General features: G+C 37.7%; 1 protein-coding gene across 1 annotated transcript; it reads left to right on the top strand.

The window, feature by feature from the left end:
- Positions 1–4,083: 4,083 nt before the first annotated feature.
- ctsl (cathepsin L) lies at positions 4,084–9,835 on the top strand. The gene is made up of 8 exons (XM_022753752.1): positions 4,084–4,181; positions 5,193–5,327; positions 5,419–5,541; positions 6,085–6,237; positions 7,708–7,932; positions 8,171–8,339; positions 8,842–8,959; positions 9,399–9,835. The coding sequence occupies exons 2-8, from the start codon at positions 5,205–5,207 to the stop codon at positions 9,496–9,498; spliced, it is 1,011 nt and encodes a 336-aa protein (XP_022609473.1). The 5' UTR covers positions 4,084–4,181; positions 5,193–5,204; the 3' UTR covers positions 9,499–9,835.
- Positions 9,836–13,406: the final 3,571 nt, after the last annotated feature.

The raw sequence follows: 13,406 nt of genomic DNA, 5'->3' as shown, positions 1-13,406 counted from the left end.
GAAAAAAAAAAGAAGGAAATTGATGAAATCATACAAACCTCACACCAACAGAAAATACATTAACAGTGATATAATGTGACATGACTCATTTACATCTCTCCATGTCATGACTCATGTCTTTATGCTGTCACATGCAGGATGTTCCTAAATTTCCTCGTGTAACTGTGTGGTTAAGCTAGCATGGCGTCCTACTTTACATCAGGTCTAAAATTAAATGGTTTCCTTGCATTTGCAGAAAGCAGACTGCGTCCTCAGCAGTGTGACTGGATGGTATTGCTCAAGCAGAGCGACACATGACAACGGTTGACTGAACGCTTTCTGTGCGAGCATGCAAATCTGCCCAGTTACCATCTTTTAGAGTCATCTAGTAACTGCACTTGTATTTCCTCATCGAGTTAACCCTCTGAGGTCGATGGATGTTTCTATCAATATCTTTGCGATTATACAGCGTAGAAATATGGTCTGAATGTTGTTAGAATCTGTCGACTCTCCACTTTCCTTTGCTTACTCTTGTGAGATCGTATGTGACTCACAGCCTCTAAAATTTGCAAAAGTAGAGTGACAAGACGACACCACGACTCAGCAGTATTACAAAATTTCTGCTATATCTACTACTTTACTCACATGTTGCACTGTTTTTATGAACCTATAGACTTTGGGGAACCCATTTCAAACATTGAAAACAATTCATCCACATCAGTAAAGGTTTGTCCTCACAACAGATTTGAAGAGTTTCAAAAACCAGGCTTCAATTTTTCACATCTCTTTGCGCTACACCTCATTATAGAAAGAGCAGAAGAAGAGAGAATTGTGCTAGGAAACACTTGGGTATTATATTATATGCATGAACCCTTTAAAAGGTGACTTTAAGAAATAATGTAGAAATCAAGAAAATGCCCTCAGAGGGTTTAATATTGTAAGTTAAATATGTATATTTAGGTTAAAGTGCAAAGGTTTTATAAGCAAATTGTACTTAAGTCAGTCAATAAAGCTCATGCAGAATAAATATTATTCCCATATTATTCCTAATGCATCAATTTGTAAGCAGCATTGATGAGGTGAAGCTAATTTTGGGTTATACAGGTTTGTATATTGTATATTGGATAAATCATTGGATCAATATTTCATGAGGTTATCGTCTCTTTTACACAAGAACACAAGGAAGCGGATGACTCCCAATATAACAAACTATTCCTTTAAATGTCTCTATTATCCTGAAGGCAGCTGCACTGTCGCATTAAGACACAGTCACTCACCTTTGTGCACATGCTTGTAAAGTCAAACAATTTCTTATGTGCAATTTGATGAACATATCTTGACTGTAACAGGCTGCTGTGGAGGCCTCGGTGATATACTTACCGTTTCATTTATGGAGTCGACATTCCTCAGATTAGGACGCTGATCGATCAACACAACAGCTGAGGAAGGTTATCAGCTGCTGCTCTTCTTCCCATCCATCGGTCACAAAGGTTAACAGACCTGAACTGATGAACACGTCCTCAGACCAGGGTCAATATCACTCCTACATGTTGTTGTTTTGTTTTTTTTTAATTCCCACGTAACAGCCTCAGTTTTTTAACAGTATTGATCCAGGAGCTGTTTGCTTAGGTAACACAACAACATTAAAGGTCTGCAGCCACGCGAGCAGTCTAGTGAGGCAGCAGTACTCAGTATACACATCAATACATTGTGTATTAGTTCCAGATCGTCACCATTAGACTTGTATAAACTGTTTATCAGCGGGTTTATGTGGCCATTTCGGGAGATTTTCAATGATGAAGATCATGTAATACAATCAAAAGTTCCAGTAAGATTGTTTATATGCTAACACGAAGTCCTTCACGAAAAATGAATAATCAGTGACAAACCAGTGAAAATATCTGGTAAATGTTCAGTTTGTAATAAAGAGAGTTCAGTTTTAAAGGACGATGTTTCCATCATTCCAGTTTTATTTGCATGTAGAATTAACTCCAACAGATGAAGATAAACATTTGTTTGAGCTCATTCTTACACTGAAACAAGACTTTAAAAATATGAATTGGCAGTTTAATGACCGTGGGGCACATTTTCTAAATTAACGCATTTTCTTCACAGTGAGAAAAAAAAATCAGTTTTGGGTCTTGAAAATTAATTCTATGTGGAAAAGATACCACTGAAGTTACTATCTTCATTTTGAATTTTAAATCCCGTTTATAAGCAGTATAGCAATTATAACGTCTCCTATGAAGACATATTGTATTTCATTATTATTATCATTCATTCTTTAAACAGCAGCCTCCACTTGTTGTTGTTGTTGTTGTTGTTGTTGACAAATGCCCCATTTATTAAAAGTGTATCCTGATTATGAATAATAAAAACCTAAAGTTAAAGTGTTAGTAATTACACCCAGTTTGAATTGGGCTTAGAAAAACTTTTCACTTCCTGCTGTTGCTGCAAAACACGTGAGATAAAATTCAGATTCACAGGGTCAAAACGTCACAGCTCCATTAATCTCTTCTCTGAACAAATATTTTTGAATGGCAGTCGAAACCGTCAGCAGTCGGGACAAGTTAAGACAAACCCAGAGTGCTGCAGCCGGCAGACGGTCATGTGAGCGTGTGGGTGGAGTGTGGATGACCCTGCAGTTCTGCAGCTGAAGCTCCACAATGAACCCAGAGGAGTGTAAATAACACAGCCTGGAATTTAGTAGAGGACACGTAAGACAAAAGTCTGTCCCTGCAGTGCTAAATTCACCAGTGGTGAGGCCGTCTTCTAACCCAACACTTGGTTCAGTTTGTTAAGTACAGTAAGAAGGGTGATTTCCCAGTAGCTTTACATTCATACTCATAAACCTCCACATTGCAACTGCTTCTGGAGGCGTCCCATTAAAACCACAGACTGTTGCTGCAGGTCACCATCACACAGGTCACATACCACAAGTCTGGACTCAAAAATCTCCCAAACACACATCACATCTCCTTTAATGCTTTAGTATGTCTTTTCTTTTTCTTTACACATCCCCTACTTCACTGTAAACTTGAACCCTACAGCAAAGTACTAATGAAGTGCACTATGTGGTAAAACCTCATGCAGAATCAATATGTTGACTATGTAAAAAACTGTAAAACAAGAAAAAGAAATATCAAAGAGTGTGGTCAATTTCATAGTCCCTTGATCATTTTTATTTCTAACAAATCAAAAAAATTACATATGATACAGATCATTTTGTTTCAAGATATTAAAGATATAAATGATCTCACCTCAGTGGCATCATTTGCTCTGCCTTAAACAACAACCAAGACCTTTAATATTTCTTGGTCTATTTTTGTTGATTTAAAAGTGAAATGTTTGCAATTGTTATGTAAATGCATTTAATTATTTCAGCATTAATAATGACAATAATTGTTGGTTGCAGCTTTGCAGTTCTCCTAAAATGGAATAACATTACCTTGCTTGTCTTTCTCTTTGTTAATAACTTGACACATAGAAAAAAATTAAGAAATGAAATGAAGCACAACTTAAAACGCATGAGCAAAATATGAATTTCAAGTTTTCCAAGTATTAGTTTATGTATTTACTTGGGGTTGTAGGGGATCAAATTCTGCCCAAGGCCCTTTAAAAGGCCAGGCCGGTCCTGTGTCAAATTACCAGTGTTGCAAAAATAATTTTCACTCCACTTATTGATCTGTTTCCAGTAACAATAAATGGTGAGAGCTGCTACAGTTTATATCTAGTCAGAGATATTTCTCGTTTATTCTTTTCTGAGTAAGTGTTTTTGCTTTAGCTAATAGGCTAATTTGATTACCAATAATGAGTATTAATAATAATTAATAATGAGTACTGAGCAGGATTGTAAGGCACTATGAATCTATTAGAGGATTCTTAACATTAAACAAGTCGAAACAAACGACCCACAGTAAATAAAAATGCTTATTTTCTCTGTTTTAGCTGCTACAATCCTGCGCAGAAAAAAACAACACTGTCCTCTTCTCAACACCACTCCTGAAGGGGGGGGATCACGTGCTTCCACGATGACGATTATATCGGGGGCGGGGCCTCACTGGGAATAAACAAGGAATGAACCAATCAGGGAGCTCGGTGGGACGTTATTCAGCTGCCACTCAGGCCTTTATAAACTTTGTGTACCTCGGTCGAAGGAGGCTATTTTCTCCTTCTTCATCTACGACAACAAAGTATTTACAGTAAGTTTTAACATTATTCATTTCTTCCTGCCTATTTTATACCTAAATATCGAAGCTCGACGCCTAAATTCACGATAAAGAGCAGAAAATACCGATGAATGTTTGTTTCTATGGGGTTTTTTTTTCGTCATTTGTGCCCAGATTTAAAAAACATCACAGAGTCCATTCAAATTTTTTTTGATTAAGCCGATTTCTCAACGCTATTCTATTTTTTCAGTCAGAAACATCGATATATTTATTATGATCTACTAGCTTTTGCCATCTTGTTTCTTTCGGCTGCCTTTGTCGTCGTCTGCCTCTCTCTGACGAGGAGCAGCCATTGCTTGTTTTTTTCCCACGGTTTAAATTAAGTAGGAAAAACGACGACTTCGGCCTCTAGCGGATTACGTTGAATATATCTCTATCTGGTTGCTACCGGTTAAAGTTTTGGTTTTAATTTCGTTTTCCTGGTCGTAGTTTCGATGTCCAGGCTTTTCTCAGCTCGGGTCCCGTGACTCTGCACAAAACAAAAACAGGCTCAGTTTATGGTTGGGATCTGGCCAAGTTTCCGCTCTCCAGTTTGCAGGAGAACAGCCTTAAAACAATCAATACAACCATCCCCCCCCCCGCACACAGTCAACATTGTGTTATTATCCAGATCCCCCGGTATTTTATTGGTTATTTGGCCTGACTAGTGTCCCTGCCTTGGGCCGAACAGACGGGAAATGACTGTGCCGTCGGGAATGTGTAATGCAGCGTTAATGCGGATCCCATTTCAGTACGAGTCCGAGTGAACAAAGTGTACTGCCTCTGGATGCATGACAAGCATCACGATGGTGGAACATGTGATAATGAATTTCGATGGTAAATGACCATGAGTTGCGTCTTTTCCTGAGAAAATAATAGATGTCTTTTGTAGTGGAGTCTTTTTTTTGCTTCGTCATTGTCAGAGCTCCAGGCCTCCATCAGTGATTAACCTGCTTCTTTGGAAGTTGTGGCCTAACTTATTATGCTTTCTTGTTGTTTTTCCAGTAGGAAGCCACAATGCTGCCTCTTGCTGTGTTGGCAGTGTGCCTAAGCGCAGTCCTCTCAGCCCCTACTCTGGATGCACAGCTGGATGAGCACTGGGACCTGTGGAAGAGCTGGCATGGTAAAAAATACCATGAGGTGATGCTTTTTTTTTTCTTTCTAGCAAGCTGTTTCGGTCTGCCACTTCCAGTGGGGAAAAGAAAGTCTTAATAGTGATTGTTTTCTGTAGAAAGAGGAGGGCTGGAGGAGAATGATATGGGAGAAAAACTTGAAGAAGATCGAGCTGCACAACTTGGAGCACTCCATGGGCACACACCCCTACCGCCTGGGCATGAACCACTTTGGAGACATGGTGAGACCACACTTTGTACACAAAGAACCATTTCTCAGCAGGAAACACTTATCTTGGTTCTTTGGAAACCAAAGAAAGCGAAGGAGAATGGATTTGATACAGCTGGCATATGATTGAAAACATGTCAAAGGATGAAAGCGGTGATTTTATTTGAGTTTATTCTGTCAGAAAACATTGTGAACATCCTGGGAAAGAAAGGAATGACAACAAAAAATAGATTTAATATCACTTGAGGCATGGAGGTACAAGGTCAGGAAATAAATGTAAAATGAGATCAGATAGAGCTACATGTAGTGCAGACAAGGTATGTATAAATCTGGGGCATGCCACAAACGAGTCAACAATTGCTAAGAATTGAGCTGCTTTAGCACTGAACTGAGGTTAGATCAACAGCTGCAGCTAAAAACACACATGAAAACCATTTTATAATCCCAAAGCACAGCTGCTCATCACATTTTGTCTTCTTGTTTTCTTGTTTGTGTATGGTGCTGTCTAATTCACATTGTCAGTGTCACTCAGTCACTTCACTTTGTCTTTCCACAGACTCACGAGGAGTTCAGGCAGATCATGAACGGCTACAAGCACAAAACAGAGAGAAAGTTCAAGGGGTCCCTGTTCATGGAGCCCAACTTCCTGGAGGCCCCACGTGCTGTGGACTGGAGGGAGAAGGGATACGTCACTCCCGTTAAGGACCAGGTAACGTGATTTTTCCGCTCTGTTTGCTCGTGTGCCGTGTAGCCTCAGGGCTCCCTCGCCGCCACACCTGGTATGAGCTGTCAGGGTCTGGTTGAACATGTTTTTGTTCTTGGTGAACCCTTTGTATCCTACACAAAAACATATATTAAGGACATTTTCAAGGATTTATAGCAATTTACACGAGCACTTGTGAATAACTGGCGTGTGAAATAGATTTTTCAGAAACCATGAAAAGCACACAAACAACCAATTAGCCCTTAGTGTCACACATTAATTTTAATGAAAGTAAAAGGCTCGGTCTCTATCAGGATCAGTCGTTCTGCTGGAATCACAGTGAATCAGTGAAGCAGCTCATTTGTTGTCACAATGAAAGACACTCAGGTTGCAACACTGTAAACTGTAAACGACAAGCTCCTATTTTAAGAGCCACGTTGGCATCAAGGACATAGAAAGTTGTGGCCCCATATCAGCTGTTGCAGAAACTTGGTAAACATGATGATGTAATGTGCAACCCACGACATTTGTGTTGTCACAAATGTAATTATAAGAAGTAACAAGGGCACACTGTCCACTGAAGTAAATGTGTTGCTTGAACAGGCAGATAAGATGGCCAGCTGTGAGTTGTTTTTGTTATCTATGTGCTTCACACACACTCCTCCTCCTCCTCCTCCTTCTGCCTGGCTGTGCAGTTTGTCTTCTCCACCCCCTCGGCATACGTTAACACGCTGTAATCTGAAACCAGTCCGACCGGCCCACTTTAAACAAGGCCAGGGTGGCGCTAACACGGTCCTATACATTAGGTCAACGTGCTGGAGTTCAGCATACAGTATAACCTAATTTCTAACTCTGGACATAAAGTGCAATAACAAGAGCAGGGTACCATAAAAGCATATTAAAAGACAAAACATAAGAATAAAAAGATGACAGTAAGGGGGAAAGAAGAAAGCTTAAAAAAAAAAAAAACTAACCTCATAACTAATATTCAGTTTTATGCAAACAACAAAATGACTAATAATCAGTCTTGCAGATTTGTCAGGACAAATACCAGACAGACTGTGTAAAGGTGAAGATCAGGTTGAATTCTGGATTCTCAGTGAAAAGTCATAAACCAGCAAATCATAGGAAACTCTGCACTGCTTTCTTCTGTTTCTGTCTATCAAGATGTTGTCTTAAAATTATTTGTCTGACCAGCACTCTGAAGCCCAAAGATGTTCACTTTACAATCATAGGAAGCTAAGATCACGAACATTTGACAGACTGGAAGTAGTAGTACTTCCAGTCACACTATCAAAATAGTTAGATTAGCTCTCCGGTGATTGATTTAATTGACTGTTTCAACTCTGCAGTGCAGGGTTATGCAAGTAGAGAATAACAGCAACAAAATGACCGACATCAGAAAGAGACTCAAAACCAAGAGAAAGTAAAAATATCAAACAGTAATTAAAAATCTCGCTCTCTCGCTCTCTCCAGGGTCAGTGTGGCTCTTGCTGGGCTTTCAGCACCACTGGAGCTCTGGAGGGTCAGCAGTTCAGGAAAACCGGCACACTGGTGTCACTGAGCGAACAGAACCTAGTGGAGTGTTCCGGACCCGAGGGCAACGAGGGCTGCAATGGTGGTCTGATGGACCAGGCCTTCCAGTATGTCAAGGACAACCAAGGCCTGGACTCTGAGGAGTCTTACCCTTACCTGGGAACAGTATGTATCTCATGGAGGAAGTCTGGTGGATATGTCTTAAAATGTCTGGAAAATCAAATTTAAAGGCCTTAAATGTTCTTGAACACACTTGAAAAAGCTCCTCACCGTCACCTTTATTGATCTTAGTGCCCCTTTTTTTTAAAAGTTGTTTCTACAGGAAATGATGATCAGTATATTTTGAACCTAGAGGTCTGTGTCAGCACCATAACATCCTGTCCACCATCTTCTCTTCTTCCAGGACGACCAGCCGTGCCACTACGACCCCAAATACAACTCTGCCAATGACACCGGCTTCGTCGACATTCCCAGCGGCAAGGAGCGCGCTCTGATGAAGGCCGTGGCCGCCGTGGGACCCGTGTCTGTCGCCATCGATGCCGGTCACGAGTCTTTCCAGTTCTACCAATCAGGTCAGTTCTTGGTTTTGTGAAAATGTACAAGGAAAAGTGATGGATGGATCTGCATAAATTAGCTGTTAGATTGAGATTTAAATTGCTTGTATTCCACACGATTTATAATTTTATTTAAAGTGGCTATAATCAATGTTTTTATACTGACAAATGTATTAGTAGTGATACAGAGCAGCACCAGAGCAGACAGACACAGTGGAGCATTTAGCAGCTAAAGAGCCAGAAATTTTTCCTCAGGAGTTGGAGACATAAATCAGAGTTGAAAGAGTGAATCCTGGACTTACAGTCATTAGGTGGACACACACATGACTCAAAATGACTGATGATGCTGTTCTGTAACTGCTACATGCGTAAATAAGCAACGGTTTGCTGACGGGTTCAACATATCAACCCAAAATGTGGTGATATGACAGTGTTGTTCACAACCAAGTGACTGGGGGAAAAAAAGAAATCAGCTACTGCAGGTTGAACTTGTGGCTGACTGGATGTTTGGGTGTTATAGGAATCTACTATGAGAAGGACTGCAGCAGTGAGGAGCTGGACCACGGTGTGCTCGTGGTGGGTTATGGCTTCGAGGGAGAAGATGTGGACGGCAAGAAATACTGGATCGTCAAGAACAGGTCAGTAAAATAACATTAAAATCGGCTGTTTGAAATAGAAATGTTGAAGTCTGTGCAAATGCCACACACTGCAATAATTAGATGGGGTTTAGTTCTAATTTCTTTTCTATATATTTGTATTTCCAATAGTGTTTCCATTTTCAAAAGTTTTTCTAAGGGACTGCGAAGTCCTAAAAGAGTCGGAATTCCAGATCTTTGTATTAAAATGTCTAAAATCAACTTTTATTTTTTACTTATTTTCTTTTACAGGAATACTGATAAACATTGTTACATAAGAAGTATTACAATACATGTAATGTAAATAAGACTTCTATCTAAAGCTCGTTTCCAGCTGCTTCCTGCTGTTAGGTTTAATGCTCTACACTGCATCCACTGTAATTCTATAACAAAGGGAGCAAATCAAATTAAATGTTTTCCTGATCTGTTTGTCTCCTTTCAGCTGGAGCGAAAAGTGGGGAGACAAAGGCTATATCTACATGGCCAAAGACAGGAAGAACCACTGTGGAATAGCGACAGCAGCCAGTTATCCTCTAGTCTAACATTTGCACAGCTCCACTTTGTAGCACCATAGTGTTCTTATTGCAATAGTCCGTCTGGAGACGAGGGAGGAAGCTTTGGTCGGATCGACACATTGACAGGGGATTCTGCGACGTTTTTATGAAGAGAAACACTGTTGTTTTTAGGGAAATGGCGCCATTGTGTTTTGGCTGGTTTTATGCCACTTTATTATGTCTGAAAATATTTTAGTTTAGTGTTTATTCTTTGTAAATATGTTTATGCTACTTGGTGAGTGATTCGTTAACACTTGCTTCGGTCATTGTAAATGATTTTTTTTTTCTACTTTTACTGTGATCAATTAAAAGTTGTGAAACACTAGTTTGGTGTTTGGACTTCTGTGAAGATTCTTTAAGTAAATAACTTTATAGATGAGGTTTGATGTATATTATTACTGTTCTGTAGACAACAATTAGTTGAGCGACAGAAACTTCATCTGCATCTATTTAAATATCAATTAATAGCTTTGAGTTTTTTTTTTTTTTTTTTTTTTTTTTTTTTTTTTAATAAGAAAATCAATATTAATTTGAAAGTCTTTGGGTTTTGGATTGTTGGTCAGACATAACTTGACATTTAACACCCCAAGGCTTCAGGAAATTGTGACAGTTAATCAATCACTGATGGCCTGCTCCTTTATCTGTAACAATAAATGTATTGTGCATTGTCCCTGTTAAACAGTAACTAATTATATGGTAAAACACTATTTTATAGCTGTGAAACCTACATATCAGTCACCACTATTGATCTTGTTACTAACTTTAAAGACTCCTCACTCAGACATCAGCACTAATGGAGGCTCATTGATAACTGAACCCTTCCTTGACAAATTTGGGGATCTAAGTCACCACATAGTATTTTTAGCTGTTATAGATGATGGAATTGGTCACAAAATAATTTCTGCAATTGGTTTACCTTCGATTTGAATTGATTTATAAATATTCCAACTCAAGGTACCAAATACAAAATTTTGGTATTCAGAGTGCTAAATGAGGCCTCTGCTGTACTCTTAATCCCAAAGGCTGGTTTAACATGTAGGGCAAAGATGGAGTCATATGATCTCATGTCCACAGCTCACAGCTGTGCTCTCTGATGTCTGGTACTCTTCGGATTTTATAGGATTATTGATTCTGGCAACAATGGTGTTGATTCATAAGGAAATGGAGTCACCACTTCACTGTGCGGAGTGAGGGCGCCTAACATGACCTTATAAATCTGTATGTAACACCATAAATGCAACTCTATAAGCTTGTGCTAAAGGTATTAGGTGTTAACTAATTATTATAACAATAAATATATTATAAATAATGATTTTTATTGTTGATTCATTTAGAGTAATAATCTAACTGATTTAAAGAGTACTGTATGATGAACTATTCAGGGTCAAGTTTCATAGAGCTCTTAAAATGTCTTGGCTGACAAAAACCTAATGATATTTAACGTGCAATGATATATAACAGAAAAAAGTAGCATCTTTATATTTGAGGAAAATATTTTTGGGAATTTTTCTTGATATATGATGTAGGCAAGAGAAAAATAGTATAGTAAGGCATAAAAAGTTAAGTTAGAGTAAGGCATAAAATTTCATACTATAGTAAGGCATTACATTGTCATAGTATAGTAAGGCATTAAAAATCATAATATAGTAAGGCATAAAAAATGTCATAATATATTAATGCATAAAAAGTCATGCTATAATGTGTAAAATGTCATTAAAACGTCATGGTATAGTTAGGCATAAAATGTCATTGTCACGTGCCGTAGTGATGTGTATGTGTGCTGGTCTGCCCTCTGGCCTACTATTTTCACTGCCAGCTGACTCGGCACAGCTATCCCTGATCACCAATCAAGAGCTAGATAAAAAGGCAGATTGAGGAGGCTGGGCCAGTGCCAGAGTGCCGTCCAGCAGCTGGATTTATAGTAGTTATCTACACTGATATTGATCTTATCTAGTGGTTATTTGTTATTTGGTTTGTCTATAGTGGTCAATTAGTGATTTAAGTTACCAGGTATTACTGTGAGTTTTCTGTTGTGGATTGCTTGTCTTTTCTGAATTAAATTACTTATTTTTTGGACTGAATCTGTTGTCCTGTTTCTTTCTATTTTGCCCAGTTCATTTTGCCCATATTCATTGTTACTTCCCTCAACCCCTGCACACCGGGAACATAACAGTCTAGTATAGTAAGGCATAAAAAGTCATACTATAGTTAGGCATTGAAAGGTGTGAGTATAGTGAGGCATAAAAGTGTCAAAGACCGTCACAGTATAGTAAGATATAAAAATGTCAAAAAATGTCATGTTATATTGAGGCATAAAAGGTCATAAAAACGTCATAGTATGACAAGGCATCAAACACCATAGTATGGAAAGGCATAAAAATTCCAAAAAACGTCATAGTATAGTAAGGCATAAAATGTCAAAAAACCAAGATAATATATTAACACATAAAATGTCATAAAAACATCACAGTATGGTAAGGCATTAAACGTCATAGTATAGCAAGGCATAAAAATGACAAAAAAAATCATAGTATAGTGAGTCATAAAAATGAATAAAACATCTTGGTATATTTAGGCATAAAATGTCATAAAAACCTAACAGTATGGTAAGGCATAAAATGTCAAAAAAACATCATAGTATAGTATGGCATAAAATGTCATAAGAACATCATAGTATATCAAGACACAAAATGTATTAAAAACATCGTAGTATATTAAGGCACAAAATGTCATAAAAACATCATAGTATGGTATGGCATTAAACGTCATAGTATATTAAGGCATAAAAATGACAAAAAACGTCAAAGTATAGTATGACATAAAATGTCAAAAAATGTCATAGTATATTAAGACACAAAATGTCGTAAAAAAAATTGTAGTATGGTATGGCATTAAACGTCATAGTATAGTATGGCATAAAATGTCAAAAAAACATCATACTGTAGTTACTGTCCAGGATGCATTGCGTCAAATAGACTGATTTTTGTTTTTTTGTGTTGAACTTGAAGTGACGGACCACCGCTTCCTTCGCTATGCCACCCTCCCACGAGAGATTGTTTGCACAGAGAATCTGACACCCTGGAAGAAACTCTTACCATGTGGNTAACAGTATGGTAAGGCATAAAATGTCAAAAAAACATCATAGTATAGTATGGCATAAAATGTCATAAGAACATCATAGTATATCAAGACACAAAATGTATTAAAAACATCGTAGTATATTAAGGCACAAAATGTCATAAAAACATCATAGTATCGTATGGCATTAAACGTCATAGTATATTAAGGCATAAAAATGACAAAAAACGTCAAAGTATAGTATGACATAAAATGTCAAAAAATGTCATAGTATATTAATGCACAAAATGTCGTAAAAAAAATTGTAGTATGGTATGGCATTAAACGTCATAGTATAGTATGGCATAAAATGTCAAAAAAACATCATAGTATATTAAGGCACAAAATGTCATAAAAACATCATAGTATGGTATGGCATTAAACGTCATAGTATATTAAGGCATAAAAATGACAAAAAACGTCATAGTATATTAAGGCACAAAATGTCGTAAAAAAAAATTGTAGTATGGTATGGCATTAAACGTCATAGTATAGTATGGCATAAAATGTCAAAAAAACATCATAGTATATTAAGGCACAAAATGTCATAAAAACATCATAGTATGGTATGGCATTAAACGTCATAGTATATTAAGGCATAAAAATGACAAAAAACGTCATAGTATAGTACGGCATAAAATGTCAGAAAACGTCATAGTATAGTATGGCATAAAATGTCAAAAAAAGATCATAGTATATTAAAGCACAAAATGTCATAAAAACATCATAGTATGGTATGGCATTAAACGTTGTAGTATATTAAGGCATAAAAATGACAA

This window comes from Seriola dumerili, unplaced genomic scaffold (genome assembly GCF_002260705.1).
Source record: "Seriola dumerili isolate Sdu_G_001 unplaced genomic scaffold, Sdu_1.0 BDQW01000193.1, whole genome shotgun sequence".
NCBI lineage: Eukaryota > Metazoa > Chordata > Actinopteri > Carangiformes > Carangidae > Seriola > Seriola dumerili.
The sequence above is the reverse complement of the archived record's forward strand: the minus strand, read 5'-3'. Positions and strand labels throughout refer to the sequence as shown.

Excerpts from the sequence above, each read along its gene's own strand:
- ctsl (XM_022753752.1), top strand. The coding sequence starts at position 5,205 with ATGCTGCCTCTTGCTGTGTTGGCAGTGTGCCTAAGCGCAGTCCTCTCA. Across the intron at positions 6,238-7,707 it reads TCACTCCCGTTAAGGACCAG|GGTCAGTGTGGCTCTTGCTG; the intron begins GTAACGTGATTT and ends CGCTCTCTCCAG. Across the intron at positions 8,340-8,841 it reads TTTCCAGTTCTACCAATCAG|GAATCTACTATGAGAAGGAC; the intron begins GTCAGTTCTTGG and ends TGGGTGTTATAG.